Below are 20,071 nucleotides of genomic sequence, written 5' to 3' on the forward strand. Positions count from 1 at the left end.
GAATCCATTTTAGCTGCTAGTATTTTAAGTTGGTTCCAATACAGCAACTGTTTCCAACAGGATATTCACAAAGCAAATCCTATGCTAAGGTGCTTCTCCCCACCTAACTGAAGAGGCTTCTTGCTCTCAGCCTCTAGGGACAGGGCTGCTCAGAGTGGGACTCTAGCTTAAGAAAGCATTCAATAACTGTGAGTAGCTCGAGATTACCGTGATGCAGCCACCCTCCCGATCTTCTCCAGAGGCCTGCAGGCCTCTAGGAGGCTGTAGCAGGAACTAGCAACAATACATGCCTGCTATCTGAAGACTCCTGGCTACCGATGCTCTCACAAAGGGAAGTGAAAGCCAACTCCATTCCCTTTATACTGCCAGCAGCATTGATGAAAAAGCCCAGTCTTTTTGGATTAAGTACAATTTATCTTTAAGGCTTACAATCTTAATTATGTACTTGACAGGGTAATGAGTATTGATGATTTTTCTTATACAAATGGTATTTGAAATGGAGATGGTGAGATCATCGCACAGCCCATGCATTTTACAGTCCTCTTGCATAGTTAACAATAAAAAAAAAACAAGCACAAGACATATCGAAGCATATTTTTTTTACTGTTTTGTGTCATTAATTCTGAAGAAACCTTCACATCGTTTACAAGTTTTAAAAAATGGGTTTTTTTAAAATACATTCCAAAATGCATTCGGGGAACTCTAGTTATCTGATACTTAAGGAAGTGTAGAAATTTTACATTCTTTCACATATATAGCACTGCACCACGAACAATGATGGTGACATTTGTTATCTTCAAATTATTTCCTTTCATCAGCTTCCTTTTCCTCCTCTAAGTTAAAATAAAAGGATTTGTCATAGCCCATGAGATGGTTATAATCCTGAGGATTCGGGAAAAGCGTTGGATTAACAAGCATTGATTTAGTTTTAGCATAAAATGTTGTAAACATCTTGGTGATGTCAGGAATCTTTACATCTTTCTGATGGAAAACAGTCGCTTTTTCTGCCAAGATTGCATTGTATGTAATGGCTGTATATGTGTCCATTTCATCTTTATAATAGAGTCGAATCACATAGCCTTTTGTAAGTACATGCAAAGTAACTGGTGTTACAAACGTAAAAAATCCGATCAACCCATAAAACGCAGCTTGTATAACCAGACTTTCAAACCCAATACCAGTTTTGAGCATGATGTAGGGCATCATGAACAGGTTGAATACGCTGGTGGAGTAAGAGAAAAACCTCACACCTACATAAAACAAAACAAAACACAAAAAGGAACCAAAAGTTAATATTTATGAGTAGAATTTTTTCTTTAAGTACATAATGTTCTGCTACTATATATCAATGGTATTACTTGAACAGCTGAAGTAACTGAAAATCCACTTCCTTTTTTTTAAGCTCACAAAGAAACCATTTTAAGTTCAACCCTGTCTTGCCAGTGTTCTGGTTTGTTTATATGTTCATGTTGGGTTTATCAAAGCTGATAGCTGGCTCTATTTCTATGATGAAACCAGCCATTAGCTACTATGTAGCTAACTGACACCTCTGAAGCTTTTACTTCACAGATAGGAAACTGATTTCAAAAGAAACTTGACTCCAGTCATGGACACACATAATGGTAATCACCACAGATATGACTGGGAATTTCTTCACCAACGACTAACGTTGACATTCAGTGTGAGTTACAAAGAAGCTCGCTTGGTCCCCCACCATGCATAACATAATAGGTTATTCCATATTAGCAAGTACTCCACAGCCATCCTGCATGCAGCCTGAAAAACAGTAGTCAGTGTTGTGGATTACCCACAGTCCTTATGCCACCATGAGAACCTGCAGTCTAAGATGCTTAACATACTAAGCTACACTTCCTCCTTCTTTAAGACACATTTCAAAACCCCGTATCAGAAAACATCCCATGGATTACTTTTCAACAGGTCTTTGTAACATTAACCAGTCAAAGATCAACAAAGTCTCATTTCATCATATCTGTCTAGCTGGAAAGCATACAGAATGTAAATAGCAGGCACAGCTAGTCTTTCTTTGCTTCTGGGTCGGGTAATGCGCACTGAAGGCTGCAAGAGAAACAGAAGAAGGCTGTGGGGTTACAGAGGTGCACTGTACCTACAGAACTCCCTGCACACCTAAGTGTGGAAGAAGAAAGCAAGCATCATAACATTTTCTGCTGTACAGAGTATCCAGGTTTCAGTAGCATTGGAAAAGAGAACATTCAGCTTTATAACATTCCATTTTAAAGTTATTAAACACTACTAAATAAATACAAAAAGCAATACAACTCATTTCAATTCACATACCTAACACTGCCTTTGCCATATTTCCTTTATAAACTAATCTTCCGTGTTCTGGGTGTTCATAAGGGGAGGATGTGCAGAGGCTGCGAAGAGCCACTCCTTGGAAAGATGCAACCTGAAGGACAAAAGCAGTACATGGCCAAGGAACATCAGTACCAATCTACACTTTATATATATACATACACACATATATATATATATACACACACACACGCAAAGCTTCTCCTTGCCTTGAACCTATTCCCAGATCTTAAATTAGGAACTGACATTAGGTTATACTACAAAGCATGCCACAAACTCCAACTAGTATACTGCTTGGCTATTTAGTAATCTTCCATCTAGATATGCCAAATCGGCACTAAATATTTGCAACCCCACTGACGAATACTAAACTTGCAATCATTTTACGTAGGGCTTAGCAGGGAGACATTCACAGCCCCCGCGCTTGCCAGGTCTCCTTTTGATCTCAGGTATGCCCTGAGGGGAACAGCAGTTCCCTCCTTAGATTCGCATTTTTTCGAAGGAAAAAGCCGCGAATCCGAGGACCGCCGCCCTCCCTCCGGCCGGCTCCTCCTGGGGAGCGGGACCGCGTCCCCTCACCGCCACCCCACCCCCCCACAACCTGCTGGGCCCCAGCGGCGGCGGGCAGGGCCCCCCGGTGGCAGGCGGCCGGCAGCCCGCGGTGAGCGGCGCCCCGCAGCCAGGCGGTGGCGGAGGCGGAGGCGCGCCGGCAACCGGCAGCCCGCAGCAGCAGCAGCATGTCGGGCCGCGTCCTGTTGCACCCGGCAAAGGGAGAGCGGGGAGCGGTGCGCCAGGCGACAGCCCCCGCCGCCCCGCAGCCCCGCGCTTTGGTTCCGCCCGCAGGAAGGGTCCGGCCTCATTCCACCGCGCCCCCGCCAGGCACCTGCCTGTAGCCTCCACCCGGCGACGCAGCACCCCGGCCCCGCGGGTGATGCGGTGGGTTTCTCAGACGGATCCCCAGTGATGCCACTGGCACTGCATTCGTAGGGGCATCCGGGCGCAGCAGGACCCGAGACCATACGCCCGCACAGTTAGGACCCGCGTGCAGCGAGTTTCGCACCCTGCCCGCCCCGGGCGCCGCCCGGTAAGACAGGCCCTCGGACGCCTCGGGTCCCGTCAGCCCCGAGGCAAGAAGCGCCACCCGGGCAACCCTGCCTCAACATCTCTCCCGAGCCGCTCCTAACATGGCGGACAGGCCCCGCTCCCCGGAACTACGCGCCCCAGCATGCATCACTCCCTGCCCGCACAGCATGCCGGGAGCCAGGCGCCGCACGCCTGCCAAGGACAGGGAGCGGGGGGGAGCGCTCGCGCTGGGCCGGAAGTGACCCGTGACCTTACCGGAAGTTCTTGGGAGGCAGCTGGCCCGATACCGCGGGGGCCCTGCGAGCGGGGCGGAGGGAGCGGTGCTGACAAGTGAGTGGCCGTGGGGGCTAGCGCCGCGGGGGGTGGGAAGGCCCCGCTGCTGTCGTCGTCTGGGGGGGCTCGGCGGGTGGAAAATGGGGAAGGGGGACCCGCCGGGGCCTGCCCCTCGGAGGGAAGCGGCCCTCGCCCTCCGCGTCGCGCTCCCAGAGGCGGGGAGGGGGGAGGCGCTGGACGGGAGCTGGCCGCGGAGCGGGGAGACGTGGAGCGGCTGGGGGAGCGCGGGGAGCCGCCGGGAGGTGTGTGGAAGGGTGCGGTGCCAGGTCGGGGTTCCCCCGCCGGGACGGCGGCGAAGGGTGCGTTTCCCTCCTGTGAGTGCGGGAGCGAAGTGGTCTCCTTGAAATCCAGGCGCCCCCAGGCAAGGAGCTTCCCGGAATGGTGTTCTAATTAAATGTCGCTCTTAAACTTTCTCCGCCACAAACGACGTTTACCCTCTTCCCACGCCAGGCCCTAGAGAGAGGGGAATAAGGCCGAAAAAATTTAGGATGCACCCCCAGGGGTTGTTATACCAAGGTGAGAAGTGCTGGTTAACGCTCTTTAGCTGTAATGGTCGACGAGTATAAGCAAAGCAAGGTTGACGGAAATGGTGATACACTTATCTGTAGTAAGAAAAAAAGCTTTTGAGTACTGTGTTCCTCAGAGGGAGATTCTGCTTTAACATAAAGGAGGAGCCTGAGTATTAGTAAGTTGCTGATGGTTTCATATATATATGCCTGAAAAGGTGATGGGATGTTACCAGTTGACTCAGATGACCAGTTTAATCTTACACTATGTAATACTATGTGCAGAAATGTTAATAAAGATGTTTAATACTGTAGATTCTGAGTTAAGCTTTGCACTGTAGGGAGTCTGAGGTAGCCATATGCCATTTGTTTACTTGAGTTTGCTGAAGATTGTTTGCAAAAGTTCAATTTGGAAGCGAGCCAAAAAAAAGTAATAAATAGACAGAAGAGAGACCGTTAGAATAAGAATCAGTTTGTGCGCTTATTTCTGAATAATCCCTTATGTGTTCCAGTTTCCTCATTTTGCTGTACTAAGGAGAAAAAAATATAATTGAGAGAGAAATAATGTTTATTAACCTAATAGTTACTTAGAAGGGGAGTAAGTGCTAATTAGTTTTTCTGTAATACGTTGGCTCCCATCTTTGCACATATGTAGTACACACCTTATACCTTGAGATCTGCCTCCTAATGTGTTTAAATTATGCCAATAACATTTTCACTAACATTTCTCATTAACATTGGGAGTTTTAAGATAATCTTTAGAAACCTTCTGCACTTAATCACTTAATTTTTTTCTTGCTGTATCAGAGAAAGGTTGTTTGAGATTTCTTTTTTTATGCTAGAATGTGTGATGGTTTAGGTAGTCTTAATGTGAAGACATAATACTGGTCGTGAGGAGATCCAGTTGATTCTCTGAAGTACCTTCTTCTGTCTCTCAACTTCTTATTTCTCTTTCTGGTATATTTGTGTTCATGTTTCTGTCCCTTATGCTTTGTGTGGGGATAAATGAATATCCATCCAAAGTATGCTTAGCTTTGTATGTTTTACTGTGTTTTAGCAATTCTCACTGTATATTACAAGAAACCCTTAAGTTTTGTTGTAAAAATATGGGGTTTGTCAGATTAAAATAAAGGAATTTTGATGTATTTTGACAACTTTTCTTGTACCTAGAAAGGTTCAAAGATTAATTATCTTCATTATGGGGTAATTTGCTTAATCAACTTTTTGATGAGTGCTTATAACAGTAAGGCAGAAATACATGCCCAACAAAATTTTGCATTGTACTAGCAGCTTTTTTCCCCCCTAATGGCAAAAGGTGTACAGTACAAGCTTTTATTGTATATTAGGAAGAAAACAGTAACAGCCCCCTGGCCATGGATTTTCTTTTGGGTTTCTTCCCCCCACCCCCTAAACTTCCTTGGGAATTACTGAAAAGGAAAATTTCCTTAGATAGAAAAAGAACATCTTATGTGAAATCCATATTGATAATCCATACACGGTATCCTACCTCATCTACAGTTTGTCTTAACTAGCATTCAGCTGTAGTATAATTTCCTGTCACACTTCTGTGTACCCCTGAACATTTAAATTTTAGTGCCCATAAGTATGTAATAGTGAATCAGCTGATTTGGAAATCGTGCTGTACCAGTTTTCCCTCATGTTTTTTCTAAATATATGTCTATCCTTATTTTCATTATTTTTTTGATGCATACTACACAATGAATACTAAACTGAAGAGCAGTGTCATTTTTAAACAAGTTAGTGAATCAAGAGTAGGACTAGAATTTAGGACTGAACAGTAGGAGGCTATGGTTTTAACACACAACAGCCTTTGTTTACTGATAAACTCTTACTAAAATGTGACTCAGAAAACATCACATTTGGCTTCTAAACTAACCTAGTAATTGTGAAGGCATTTGTGTTATTTGCCCCATATTTTGCAAAAATTTATAGTGTAAATACAGAAATGTCACCAACTGAAGCATTGAAAGCCGTGTGTGCATTGCACAGCTAATGAGTCGGAAGCCATCTGAGTTTCCTTAAACCAGAATCTGAATTTTTAAAGTGTTTTCTGTGGGATCAGAGAATCTGAGTGCTTGAATTATTGCATAGGTTCAGTTTCCTTGTGGTAACCAGAATAAAGCAATGGGGTTTTGGAATCTGTACTGTGGTTGCATGTGTCCAGTTAAATTAGTGTGTATCCTTCAGGTCTATTCTGGTCTCATTGACATACAAGATGTACAAGGAAATGATACTCTGGAAATTGTGGAAGCTTGGGAGATGAACACACAGCTGTGGGAGTAAGGTGGGAGGGTGATGGATATGCTTTGGGGTTTTTTTTCTTGCATGTGGTGCTTAAGAGAAGCAGGAAAGAGATCAAACTAAATTCACTATACCATAGGATTTCTTCTTAGAGTTTTAAGGAGGAAATTGAGATGTTTAAGTATGCTGGCTTATTTACCATGCCTTGTGTGGGTTAATTACCATGTTTTATTATGATGCTTTGCTCTATTCTGCCTTGTAGGTGTAAATATCCTAGCCAGTTGTAAAAGTTTTCAGTTCTGTAACATCTAATGAGAATTTTACACTTTCTGCAGCAAGAGCTTCCTTTTGAGACTGGCTAGAAAGTGTCTGTGCCAAATGTGCTAGTTTTAGTTGTATTCTCTCTCATTGATTAAGAAATGGCATGTCCTTTTTATGTAGTCTTTCTCTTGATGAATACAGTTTTTGCTCATCTCTTTTGTTTCTTTTTTTGTAGTTTGTGTTTGGTTTGTTTTTTAAAGAGGCAAGGCAGGAGAACAATAATGCCTAATATATGTGCTTTTTTGAGATTAAAGGCAGGGAGCTGAGCTACCTAATTGGTAATGCCATGTAAGTTTCTTGAAGCGGAAACGGAATCATGAATGTACTTCAACAGAAATTGGTGGTTCTTTGTAGGAGTCTGAAATAGTCAGGTCAGACTCAAAAAAGGCAAATGTTTGAGTGTCCGGAAAACTTGGATTGTTCTCTTCCCTACTGCTGCATTGGTGTAGTCTTAGTAAAACAAGACAGGCACTATAAAATCAGGAAAAGTAATTAAAATGTAGGTAGTTATCAGGCATCTTCAGAAATCACTTAACCTCTTTCTTCATTGTTGTCTTGGCAAATGATGTAATTTCTATTTTTTTCGCTATAGAGAAGAAAAATAATAGTGATATGTTTCACTATAAATAGTGTATTCAAAAATACACTGTAAGAAAAGAATTTCTGGTGAGAGAACATACTGGGTCACTAGACTTTTGTGTTTCTAACCCATTTTTTAAAGACTTAAGGACATGCAATTATCAATTTAAAAAAAAATTGTGCAGAAGTTTTCCCTCCCTACCTTTTACTGTATGAACAAGTGATAACTTCTGTGTGGCAGCGATTTCTACATCCTTCATCTGTCCTCTTTCTTTTCTGTGCGTGGTTTTTTTTTTTCTGGGTTTGGGGGATGTCAAACAGCAAATTGAGATTTTTATCAAAAATATATAAAATACTGCATGTTTTCTGTGCCAGTTTTTCAGTGTATTTCTTCTGTTGTTCCCACTTATTTTTATGTCAGCTTATGAACCATTAAGATATTTGACTGAAAAAATAAGCTGTGGCTTGTGCAAGATCATGTTGATACTGGTAACATGAGTGTCGCTGTTGGGAAGAAGATGCTTTTCACAAAATAATAATTTTGAACTGCAGTGTGTTCTAATCTTCCCAAAGTGTCATGACATACTGAACATTTCTTGATCCAGAAGAGGAACCAATACATGCTAACAGGTTATTATTGGGGTGTTTTTTAGGTTTTTAAGGTTTCCCAGGTTGCTTGATTTTCTTTTCTTCTCTCCTTTTTTGTTGCATTGACTCTCTGAATTTTCAGTATTCTCTGCCATCCATATTTTGTCAGGAGTAAATCTGTACTTCTGACAGTATTTACAATTATCTTTTTAGATATTTTTTTTTCCTGGATATTACTCATCTCAGAATAGAAAGTGAGTGAAACCAAACTCTATCCCTTGCTTACATGTCTAATGGGTCATGTAATGGAACCTATGATGTCTTTTTCTGAAAAGCAGGTAGACTTTCTCTATCTTTTACTCTTGACAATAGAGTGTTAGTTTTGTTCTATATTTGGAACCAAACTTGGATTCTGAAATAGCAGATTTTTTTAAATTTTTTTTTGTTTACGTTCATTTGTTGGACTTAAACTGAGGAATAATGTTGGCATACTTCTCCTTCTTGATGTTTATCCTTTTAATGAATTGTTATATTTATCTTAATTTCAATTGTATTTTGCTGAGCTAAGTGTGCAAGATTATTTTTCTTTTATGAAACAGGCTCTTTGGTAATATGAATAGTTCCTTTCTGTAGTTCTTGTAACTAGAACTTTTTTCTTGAAAACAGGAATTTGGAATTGCATGTTGTATTCCATACAAGTTGTTGATAGTGTGCAGCAATGTTCGTATTTCCTATCTCTGTTGCAAAGAAAACCTTGATGTGCGTTTGCCTCTTCCCCTGCCTTTTCTTTTTCGCCCCTACAGAGCTGTATCAGTTTATAGTTGACCACAAAATGAGTATACTCCCAAGTGACAAGCCCTGACTACATGAAAGAAGCTTGTATCTGTCCCTAAGTGCAGGAATCTTGCATTGCGTATGAATTATTTTCATGTGACATCTAGTATTTTACTTTTCAAGATGGGTCACTTGTGTGATACTCTGTGCCCCTCTTGGTGCAGTGCTTTCCACTTCTGTGGCATGTACATCTACCTATTCTTTTCTGGCAGCACTGTTTTAGAAAAAAAAAACCATAATTTTTGGAGGAACTAGTAATGCTTTTCTAGTCCAGTTATTCCATGTTTGCAATGTGGTACTGTATTCTTGCAGAAAGTTTCTTTCTCATTTTAAGATTACCCTCTTACCACATTTCATTTAACCTCAGTTGATTTACTGAGTCCAGGTTGCATCTCGTTTGAGTTTCCTGTTCTCAAGAAAATGATTGATTCATTTTTTAGGTGTTGGATTAGTCGAGCATGTCCTATGTCTCCTAATGCTTGCTGCATTTTTATCAGGTTTTCCTTTTTAATACAATTGAATTCAGACCACTGAGCCTGATAGGTTTTTTTTTTTTTCTTTAAGTGTTAACTACTGGGTTTTGTGTTTTTTCCTGTCTAATCATATGATAGCACATTTCATGTGATTTTATTAAAATGCTCATTGTGATTTTTTTTGAACAGCTGTAATGTTTTGGTGTAGACATTTTTTCAGTTCCTCAGCTTCATTGTATTAGCCTCTGCAAGTCATGCTTTTACCTTGAAAGGTGTGAATATATTTGCATTCCCTCCAACTAGCCTGTCTATCCCTGTATTTAGTGGTATTGTTTTGTAAACCAAGGCACATCTTGGAGTCACCAGTACATCTATAAAATGGTATCGCTTCTTCTGTGTGTTTTTTTTTTTTTAATTATTATTTATAAATCAGAAGCGGTTTCACTACTCTCTTGGAATGTAGGGAAGGGTTTTGTGGCTACAGAAAGAGGTGGCAAAAGTGATCCTCTTCTGCAAAGTAGAGGTAAATAATGTAAGCTATCCCTTCAGTTCCTGAGCAACAAATACTCTCCAATACAGTGCTTAATTTCCATTTACAAACTGTTGAAATACAGTGAAGGGTTTCGTCAGTGTTGTGCTACAACTGTTCCAGCACCCAAATAATTACCTTGGATGAGTTCCTGGAATTACTGAAAATGGCAAAGGCATTTAACACTTGATTTAAGGTATCTCTATGACAGTGTACACAGCTTAACTCTCAAAGGGCATCTTGAATGTGCCTTGCACTCAGGAACTTTTCACCTGCAAGAGTACAGGTGAAGGTGTTTTTTATACCTGTGGGGAAGGAAGATATTTTATAAGCTATTTCTGTACACTAAGGATCACTTTCAAAGACAACAATGTAAGTGGGGGCTGCTTTTTGCTCAGTTCTCCACAGGCAACTAAAAAAAATCGGTTATGCATGTAGTTTGATTAAGTGTACATAACAAAGTGCCTTCTTGTGAAAGCTTGAGGAAACATTTGGACTTTTTCATATTTGTAGCTATGAAAAAAGGGAGATAGAACAAATCGGCACCAAAGTGCTGTTGAGAAGTGAAGCTATTGGCAATAGTGAAGAGCTGTATTTTCTGAAGAGATGCAGAGATCTCTGTAAAACTTCCTGCAGATCTTGCAGCCCCCTCCCCAGCTTGCTTGCTTTTCTTGCTGAGCTTTTACTAGACAGAGAGGAGGGAGGGAATCGTGGGAGTGGTCTCTTCTGTTTTTTTTACACCTCCCTCTCTAGAGTCCTTTTCTAGTGAGTAATTGCAGTTCATGCCTCTTGTTCTTTCTTTGTTTTTGAAGCAACAACATGGATTTTCAGAATTCTTAACAGTCTCTTTGCTGCCCCTGACCCCGTATATCGGCTGGAAAGCCACCCAGAATCACTGGGGCTCTTTTCTTGAACCTGTGGGCACACAACAGTAGTTCATTGATTTGTACCCGGTTAATGTTTGGAGAGTAGCTGTCGATGTGAAAGGAATTTCAGGGCAGCAGATACGTGGGTGGAATCTCTCTTCTGAAGTTTTCTCTTCCACAACAGAGATGCAGTTCAGCATAAAGAAATATATGTTGTATCTGAACGCATCAGATATGTTTTTCAAATAAGTACTTCCATTTCTCTAACTCTTTGGATTCATTTACAAGGTGAAACATGCATGCAGCAAGCTGGATGTCAGTTTATAAGCTGTGGAAGCTCCTGGTTAACTTATCATGTGAATACCTACATTAAATGTTTGAAGTGGATTCCCTAAATGACGTTGGTGGTGGCTGTATCAGGAACTGTCAATCTTTTGGGAAGGACAGGTTGAAGGCCAGGTATTCAGCATACACTGATTAGACTGATCCCTGAGCCTTCTCTTCTCCAGCCTAAACAACCCCAGTTCTCCCAGCCTCTCCCCAAATGACAGGTGCTGCTATCCCTTGTTCATCTCTGTGGCCCTACGCAGGATTCAGTTCATTTTGGAATGTACTGGGGAGTCCAGAGCTGGACCCAGCACTGCAGACATGTCCTACTAGTGCTGAGTGGAGGGGCAGGATCCCCTGCCTCAGCCTGCTGGCAACACTCCTAATAGAGCCCAGGGTGTTGTTGGCCGCCTTTGTTGCAAGGGTACATTGCTGGCTTGTGTCCAACGTGGTGTCCATCAGCACCCCCAGGTCTTTCTGCAAAGGTGCTTTCCAGGTGGTCAGCCTCCAGACGGTACTGGTGCCTGGGGTAATTCTTCTGAAGGTGCAAGGGTTTGCATTTGCCTTTGATGAACTTTACAGGTTTCCTGTTGGCCCCTTTCTCCAGCTTGTAAAGGTCCCTGTGAATGACAGGCCAGCCACTCATCTATTCACAGCATAGTGGACTGTTCTCAGACTTTATTTTTCTTTTCTTTTTCCCTGTAGACAAACCATTAAATCTCTGAAGTGCCTTTTGCAGTGTGGCAAGATTTGTTTTCTTTACCTCCCCAATACCATAGCATGGGTGGTGTCCACAGTGATAAAAATTGTGAGGCTCTTGAAATAACTCTGGCTTTATAGTCAAGGGTCTTCAAAAAGCTTAGGGGAACAAGTTCTTTACAAACTATGATAAAATTTAGAGTTTCTTGAATATTGTAGGGATCTCTGGACAGCAAAGATATGTTTTAAAAAGTAGTATTTTCAGAATGTAATGCTCATCAACTTGCATGGAGTATTATCATATTCTTTTCTGACGAGCATTTATGATAACATAAAGGCTAATAACTAAAGCTGACTTTAAGAAATTGTACTGCTGACTGAAAATACTGCCTCTTGTGTTTTTTCAGACACTCCTATTGCAAAAGCTGCTGTTGAAAAGAAACAATTTTTTTAATAAGAAGAGAATGGGTAAGTTCATCTTAGAGTTTGGATTCTTTTGTTTCCTATAATGTGAAGCATTTTCTCTCCTACATGAGTAGAGGAGGTAGATTGGAAGACTTTAAATGTTGATCTTGTCACTGTTGTAGCTTTAAAAGTTAATGGAACTTCATACAAATGTTTTTTAGGAGGACTTTCTCAAGTGACTGTTGATTTGTTGAAAGACTTGTTCAGAGTGCATTTATCTAACAATAAATTTCACTTGCTTAATATGCATAGTGCTGAAAATGTACAGACTAAACCAGGATGCCTTTAGGCTTTTACAGCCCTAAACTTTTAGACAGTGGACAGGAAAATTTCACTATGTACTGTTTTAAATATTTTTTGTTTGTTAACTAAGGTCAGCCTTTTGATTTCTGGTTAAGATCATAATAAGGACTGATTTCTGATAAATAACATTGTATGTATGATCTGACAAAATGTATCTGCCTCTACAAATGACTGATTTATGAAATGTGATTGGACAGGTTCTGGTTTTATCTATACTATTTCTGAATGTATTCTAGCATGTTTGGCACTGGCACTGCTTTGTCAGAATTGGCAATAACTACATGGTAACTAAGATACTGCAAGGTACTTATTCTAAGATAATTAATATAATTTCTATTCTTTGTTTTGTCAGAAGGAGAAACAATACTAACAATCAAATGTCAAGTTTGTAGTCTAAACCTGTTTCATCTTCCATACTTCAGCATACAGTCACGACATACTGGCAGTATATTACTTTTCTAGAAGTGTACAGATATGTTTCCAAGCTGAAAGAACTTCCAGGACTTTCATTTTTAACTTTCTGTCCAGACTAATACTGTTTTGAAAATCAAATTCTATATGCAGTATCAAATTCAAGTATTTTTTAATAGAATTCTAGCAATGCTTGCTATATTAGTCCCTCAGAAAATCCAGTATTTGAAAGAAGGCATTTACTTTCCAGTTTGAATTTGATAGGATTGCATATTTAGTGGGGTGGGTGGTGGGTTTTTTCCATTTTTCAGAAATATTTTAATACTGGCACAGTCTTTATTACTTGAGAGTTTACAAGAACATAACAACCAACTACAGAGACAGTCTCCTCTGTGTGTTGGTGTCCTATAGCGTGAGCACTGTGCAGGCACAAAGTAGCCAGTGGTTCCTACCCCAGAGAGCGTGCTGTTGAAACTAAGGCAGGTGCAGGGTGGAGAAACTGGTAAGTTTTAGAGAAATGAAGCAGAGTGGATATATATATTGAGACAAAAAGGAAACTGGAAAAGCACAGTCAAAACTGCTGTGGGGAGGATTTCCAGATTTTCTTGGTTTTAGTGCTTTTGCACTTTCCCTGTTTTCCACCAAAGGTCACAACATGGGTATGCGCAAACACTGTACAGTTCTGGGTCTGGCTGGGCAATGGGGGACGATGACTCTTACTTCATGTCATTTCTTCAGTACAGGAATACTGACTGCTTTTATTCTTATCTGTGTTTCAAGCTGTGCTTTTTTTTCCCCTTGCAGTCTACTTTTAAATATTAAATATGTATTTAGATAAGCTCTAGTAAAGTACTAGTATGATAAACATGGCAGTAGCCTTATGGAGGGAAGCAGTAGTGTGTTCAATTCAATTGTTCTCAATTGTCTAAAGGAAAATTTCATCCCTATGTAGATTGTAGAAATCATGTCAGAATTTGGCAGAGAAGAGATGTTAATAAAAAAATCCTACTTTTGCAAAAATTTTTACTTTAAAACAGATTTCTGAGCACTTTGGAGTCATCTTCAAATATGCAAAATGCTGTTGTCTTCTGGTTTTATTGGGTTCTTTGGTCTGCAGACATAGTCATAGAAGAGACTGCAGCTTGCATTCTTAGCAGTGTGAATCAGTCATTGTGTTCTGAAACTGTCAAATCTGTTTTCCTTTATAGATGGAGAAGAGAAAACATACGGTGGGTGTGAGGGCCCAGATGCTATGTATGTGAAGTTAATATCCTCTGATGGCCATGAGTTCATTGTAAAAAGAGAGCATGCATTAACATCAGGAACAATAAAAGCTATGTTGAGTGGACCAGGTAGGTACAAAAGATTTAGTACATTTATGTCCTTTGCTTTCACATTCAGACAGTTTGAATTTATATCATGCAGTAAGATAAAGTTGGAATAAATGATAGCCTTTCAAGATCCTGCCTAGTTCCTGTTTCCAGTGGTATTGTGCTACCAGTCATATAACTGGACTCTGTCTGCTTAGGACAGTTAGTGATCTTAGTGTCATTACTACTAGCTTCGCATGGTATGAGAAGTTGAGGGTATTAGGTGAAATGTATAGCTGTCAAGTTCAAAACAAAAACAAGAGTTGGTAGTTCTTTGTTGCCACCTCCATGGTGGAACTTAAGAGTATTCTGTACTGGGTCTAGCTGGTATGGACTTAATTTTCTTCATAACAGTTCATATGGTTCTGCGTTCTAGATTTGTGACCAAAACAAAGTGGGTAACAATGCTTTAGCTATTCCTGAATGCTTGCACAGTGTCTAGGCCTTCATTGCTCCTCACTGGTCCCCCCTCCCAGTGAATAAATAGGGGGGTGTATGAGAGGCTGGGAGGGATCATGACCAGGCAGATGACCCAAACAACCATGCCATATAATGTCATGCTCAGAAGTAAAAAAGAAGAGTGGTTTAGGGAGGTTAGCCATCCTTTGCTTGGAACTGGCTGAGTATCAGTCTACCCATGGGAGGTGGCGAGTGATTACCTTTGCATCAGTAGTTCCACTTGTCTTTCTCTTATTAAATGATTTTTTATCTCAATCCATGAGTTTTTTTGCTTTTACTCTTCCTTCCCTCTTCCCTTGTTCACTGCATGAGGAAGTGAGCAGGTGGCTGTGTGGTGCGTAGCCACCTACTGGGGTTTAGGCCACAACATGTTCACAAGACCCTAGAGCAAGGAGTTTCTGAGCTCAATGACAAAAGTTAGCTTAAGTTTGAGATGGGGGTAGATAATCTTACAGATGGAATGAACCTTATGTGTTACTGCATATGTAAGACTACCTCTGGTTTGAGAAGTGTCTAATTCTTAAAAGACCGAAAGGGTGGAGGAGAGAACAGGAAGAAGTTAATGTGTGTGCTTTCCCTCTTCCATACCCTTATCCTGTATGTTTAACTTCGGTCACTTGGGTGGTGGGGGTAGGCTACGTAGAGCCCTGGTTTAAGTATGGTCGTTCTTATGTTCTCCTTTGGATTCTGGCAAGGGGGATTACTGAAGAGATCCATTTGCTTAGCATATTTTTAAATTACTTTGTAATAATTGGGTAAACTGAACAATTAAAATTCTCAGCTTATTGTTCTGCTAAATGTCACTGTAATGGTTGCATTGACAAGAATGTAGCAGGTCTGCTGTGTCTGATCCACTCTGTATCAGCCTTCCAGACACGTAAGGGGAAGAGTAGTTACAAGACCTGCTCTGAACTTGTTCCACAAACAATGTCAAGGAATAAAAGGCGAAGTACCCTGCTTAGAGGGCTAGAAACCTGACTCTGTAAGGGCATCAGCATTCAAGAATATTTTCTATAAAAACTAGCAAGATAAATGGGTTCACAAGGAAAAGTTCTCTTGCTGTCTACTTCAGTAGGTCGTAATTTCACTGCGGTGTAAGCATTCTCTATTTCAGTACTGTGACATTGCCAATATGCTAATATTTCTTCTGTTGCTTCCTACTGTTCCTGTACTAGAATTCAAGCCAGATTGGCTTCAGTACATGCAGATATTTCTACATAAATGTGTAGACATTACTAAATAGGGACTCCTATAGAAATAGTGGGAACCAAACATTCCAAGTGTCCCATAAATATGGAGTATGTGTTATTGGGTTTTGTATTGTCTTTCAACTCTAATGAGTTGAAACTTTGTGTCTTTCAATGTCTTTCAACTTAATGAGTTGAAAGTCCAGAGAAATGAGAAAGAGGGACAAAGATAACAGTAGAAAGGCTGTGGAACTAACCACAGGATGACTTCCAATCATCCATATTTCATGCCTAAAGGCACTATAGAAAACTAATGTCAAATGTACTTGTATTTTGAGGTTTGAGCTTTGGATAAATTCTTCAATATTTAATATGGGTAAAGTTGTGCTGTATGTAAGCTTTCCTCTAGTACAACTAGGGCGTCCCTCTCCCTCCTGCCTGCCTGTTTTCACAGCTCATCAGATTAATGTTTCATTGATGTTTCAACCCTCTGTCAAATCTACCTGAAACTGACTTGGGAAATCCAAAACTAGGGGGGTCACAGAAGGGACTACTGCTAAGTGTGCATATGTAGATATGGAACATCTATAAACCATTTTTTTCTTGGATAAGACAGCTAGAAATTTGGATTGGTACCTTTTTTTTTTTAAAACGTTGCTGTGACATTTAGAGCTGAGCACACTACAACTTTAGAGCACCTATCAAGCAAGCATCAGAATTAAACCTACATTTCTGGTGTAGTTGTTCAGAATATTGTTAGTAGGCTGCAGCCAAAGTAAACATTTTGTAACAGGGGAATCTTAATATTCTTGGGGGTTGTGAATGTGGCACATTGTGCTCTGCACTGCAGAATCTAATACTTGGGAATATGGGATTTAGGCAAGTCTATTTAGAGTGTGTTGTATTAGAATGGTAAAGTGTTTCATTTTGCAGTGAATTGAGATTCTGACTTTTGGTTTGGTGTTCTGTGTTTTCTCGTGTTTGTTTTTCTACAGGACAGTTTGCAGAAAATGAAACAAATGAGGTGAATTTTAGAGAGATCCCATCCCATGTCCTATCCAAAGTATGCATGTATTTTACCTACAAGGTCCGCTATACTAACAGCTCTACGGAGATTCCTGAATTCCCAATTGCACCTGAAATTGCACTGGAACTTCTGATGGCTGCAAACTTCTTAGATTGTTAAATAAAATAAATTATAATAAAAAATGTAAAACTTTTTCCAGTATTTAATACATGTAGTTCAGTTAGTAACTTTTTTCAGATAGCATGTTGCGTGTGTGCTGTTGAGAACTGTAAAGTTCACTGCAGAGGCAATTGCCTTCAGTCCTTTTGCATATAGCAATCATTCAGTTGAAGTTTGTTTTGCTGCTTACACAAATAAGGACCTTTTCACAAACTTGAGACAAATAAACAGATATGCCAATTAGTAGATGGCTATGCCTTATCCTTTAGGTGTGGTAGAACTTTCCTTTAATACAATGACCATAGAAAATACTGGAGTTTAGTCTAATGCTCTCTAAAATGTAATTATAGTTAAATACGAGTAGCTGTTTAGGATTTCTAATTTTCTCTTACTGTTAAAGTTTCTAAACATCTGAACTTAATCTCCTTTGTAAGATAGCTGTCCTTTAGCATAGTTAATACTAACTAGATTAGAAGTGCCCTCCCTAAGGTTTGTATACTGAGAGCAATATTCCATTTAGGTTGAAAGTGGAATATGTAGGAGAATGCCTAAGGCTTTTAATTTAAATCATAGTATAGACGTGTAACAGTGTACTTGATACATTTTTCTTTTATAATCTAAATTTTTCCCATTAGTAGTTACAGTTAAGTCACTTGTCTGCACAGTAAAACTGTGATCCTACTGACAGTGGCTTTTAAGGGGAAAAATAATTGTTACAATCTGTGTATGTTATCTTCTATATAACATATAAAGTTATTCATAATGTACTGTCACTTGACCCGATATGGTTTTTATATGGTTTCAGTTATGGTTTATTTCCATTGTTGTGATTGGTTATGTAAAGTCTGTATTTAATCTTTAGAGGGGTAGTCATATAAATTTTGTAACATAGCAACTGAAAAGACAGCAGTTATCCTATCTTTTATCTCTTCCTCGACCTCTCCCTTGTCCACAGAAAAAGACCATGAAAGGTGGAGGTCTTTTATATTTGGAGGAAAGGGCATTAAGCAGATGTTTAAGGAGCTGTTTTATAAATTTCATAGGTGTTTCCAATGTTTTTACAAATATTTTAGGGGAAAAGGATTGGCAAGCCGCTGAGTGACATATTACTAGAGTGGAACACATCATCTCTGGGTAGTTCCTGCCGGTAGTTGCCTATGCTATCAGTTCTTTGTTCAAAACAGGTTTCCATAAAGAAAAAAAAAAACAAACCACCAAAAACTTGAGACAAGAAGTTGCTTTTGGTTCAGCTGCAGCCTGAAGAACCCTTCTGCCAAAATCATTTGTAAATGAGAATAAATCTAGTGCATCATAAAAAATGATGCAAGAACAATGTAGTTAGCATTTCCATCAGCTGCCACTGCTTCAGCTTTGTTTTGATCAAGAAGTGGTTTGGTCTTTCATGGAAAAATCCCATTGACAGATGGTGGGACCTCTATTGATGTATTGACTCATGGTGAATTTAGAGGGCTGAAACTCTCCTCTAAACCTGTTTGCCAACAGAAATACAACTTTGAAGAGATTTTTCTTGGGGAAAAACCTAGTAACTTACATAGACTATGCAGTCTGCCCATGGAGGAGTTCAGTCCCGACAAATGAAATTTTACTCTGGGCTTGAACAACGCTTGATAGACAAGCTGATATTTGTTGATGTGTTGATAGATTAGCTGACATTTATTCACATCACATACTTTGGCACAATTTATTGTGTTTAATGTGGGGATGTTTAAGACTAGATTGGTTTTGCACGATAAAGCTGAAGTGCATTGCAAGGTGATTGTCTGAAAACCTGTCTTTAAAGCGCTCTGGTTAGTGCTGTTAGTAGTAACTGATTGTCAAGAGCACTAAAAAGGTAAACATAAACCAGAGATACCCTGCTATGCTGCTTTTGTTAGAGCCACTAGGAATACCCTAAAAGGTCAAGTAATACTGACATGGATATTTTAGTCCCAACTACATTTCAGTCTGAGTGTCTTAAGTTCTTTGGCCATTTTTAATAGTCTTGAGGTTAATGACTTGAAGTTGAAAATTAGTTTAAAATGGAAGTTAGAAGGATGTAATTTTTTTTAATTTTCATTCTGCACCACCACCCCCCCTTTTAAGCATTCCAGAACAATCTCCTGTTAAAATACATTGCATTTTATGATACCATACTTCAGCAGTAAGGTAAAATAATTGATTTAGTTCTGAATAATAATTTTGTTGGTTTTTCTTCAGCTTAATGTATCATACAGTAGCTTTGAACACTCAGGAAATGCAGTAGTGTCCTAGAGCACACTATTGCAAAACCACTGGCTGTTAAAACTAACCCAATTTCTAAGGGGGAGGGGGGCAGAGGGAATTAGTGCAATTTCATGATAGTACATGGGTATGCTATTATCAGACAATTGGAAACTTACCACGCTTAACCCCTGAGTTCTAAATAAATTTCAAGATTGAAAATTTTTAAACCTGTGTTTCTGTTGATTTATGATTTCTCAGAGGAAGTATTCCGACATAGCAGCATAATTTTGATGGTTCTGTGGTGAGCAAGTTGCTAATAAGTATTTGGGTAGTAGGTTGTGAAACTGCGTATATAAAATTAAAGTTGTTTTTTTTCACAGCACTGAAGAATTTAATAGATTTAATGTATTTTGTTGTCTTTGTGCTCCTCTGAGTTACAAGTATGCACAATTCTCAGAAACAACCCGGTACTAAAAAAGGATGGTATTTCTGAACAGCCTTGAAGAAGATATTTTTGAAGACTTCAAGTGTCCATAATACTCCTTTTTACTTAGTAAGCTAGTCCTGTATCTGATGGTTCAAATTTTGAACAGAATCACTAATGTAGCGATAAAAACTTCCAGATTCTTCACTAACTATGCAATGAGAAAAGTCCTGCTGGGTTATGGTATTTCATCATTTGAGCATGTATAAGATGCTGAAGAAGTCTCTGATGGTCTCCAACATGAAATGG

The 20,071-nt window shown here is 39.8% G+C and overlaps 2 protein-coding genes across 4 annotated transcripts; one reads left to right on the forward strand and one right to left on the reverse strand.

The window, feature by feature from the left end:
- Window positions 1-584: 584 nt before the first annotated feature.
- TMEM70 (transmembrane protein 70) lies at window positions 585-3,516 on the reverse strand. 2 transcript variants are annotated; one of them, XM_055799724.1, is made up of 3 exons: window positions 3,222-3,516; window positions 2,317-2,428; window positions 585-1,250 (listed from the first exon to the last, which is right to left on the reverse strand). In XM_055799724.1, exons 1-3 carry the CDS (start codon window positions 3,351-3,353, stop codon window positions 802-804), a joined length of 693 nt encoding a protein of 230 aa, XP_055655699.1. In that variant the 5' UTR covers window positions 3,354-3,516; the 3' UTR covers window positions 585-801. The 2 variants fall into 2 exon arrangements, with proteins under 2 accessions (XP_055655699.1, XP_055655698.1); XM_055799723.1 differs by lacking the exon at window positions 3,222-3,516 and adding an exon at window positions 2,936-3,127.
- Window positions 3,517-3,628: 112 nt separating this feature from the next.
- Window positions 3,629-18,326, forward strand: ELOC (elongin C). 2 transcript variants are annotated; one of them, XM_027791988.2, is made up of 5 exons: window positions 3,668-3,747; window positions 4,201-4,266; window positions 12,142-12,202; window positions 14,122-14,265; window positions 16,925-18,326. In XM_027791988.2, the coding sequence occupies exons 3-5, from the start codon at window positions 12,199-12,201 to the stop codon at window positions 17,113-17,115; spliced, it is 339 nt and encodes a 112-aa protein (XP_027647789.1). In that variant the 5' UTR covers window positions 3,668-3,747; window positions 4,201-4,266; window positions 12,142-12,198; the 3' UTR covers window positions 17,116-18,326. The 2 variants fall into 2 exon arrangements, with proteins under 2 accessions (XP_005229944.1, XP_027647789.1); XM_005229887.4 differs by lacking the exon at window positions 4,201-4,266 and having other exon boundaries at window positions 3,629-3,747.
- Window positions 18,327-20,071: the final 1,745 nt, after the last annotated feature.

The sequence above is a fragment of the Falco peregrinus genome, chromosome 3, assembly GCF_023634155.1.
Source record: "Falco peregrinus isolate bFalPer1 chromosome 3, bFalPer1.pri, whole genome shotgun sequence".
NCBI classification, from domain to species: Eukaryota; Metazoa; Chordata; class Aves; order Falconiformes; family Falconidae; genus Falco; species Falco peregrinus.

What these genes read in the sequence shown, in the direction of transcription:
- TMEM70 (XM_055799723.1), bottom strand. Translation starts at nt 3,073, where the DNA reads ATGCTGCTGCTGCTGCGGGCTGCCGGTTGCCGGCGCGCCTCCGCCTCC. An exon ending in CCGCCGCTGGGGCCCAGCAG is followed by an intron (nt 2,429 to 2,935) that starts GTTGTGGGGGGG and finishes TTTGTCCTTCAG; the next exon opens with GTTGCATCTTTCCAAGGAGT. An exon ending in TATGGCAAAGGCAGTGTTAG is followed by an intron (nt 1,251 to 2,316) that starts GTATGTGAATTG and finishes TGTTTTATGTAG; the next exon opens with GTGTGAGGTTTTTCTCTTAC.
- ELOC (XM_005229887.4), top strand. An exon ending in AGCTATGTTGAGTGGACCAG is followed by an intron (nt 14,266 to 16,924) that starts GTAGGTACAAAA and finishes GTTTTTCTACAG; the next exon opens with GACAGTTTGCAGAAAATGAA.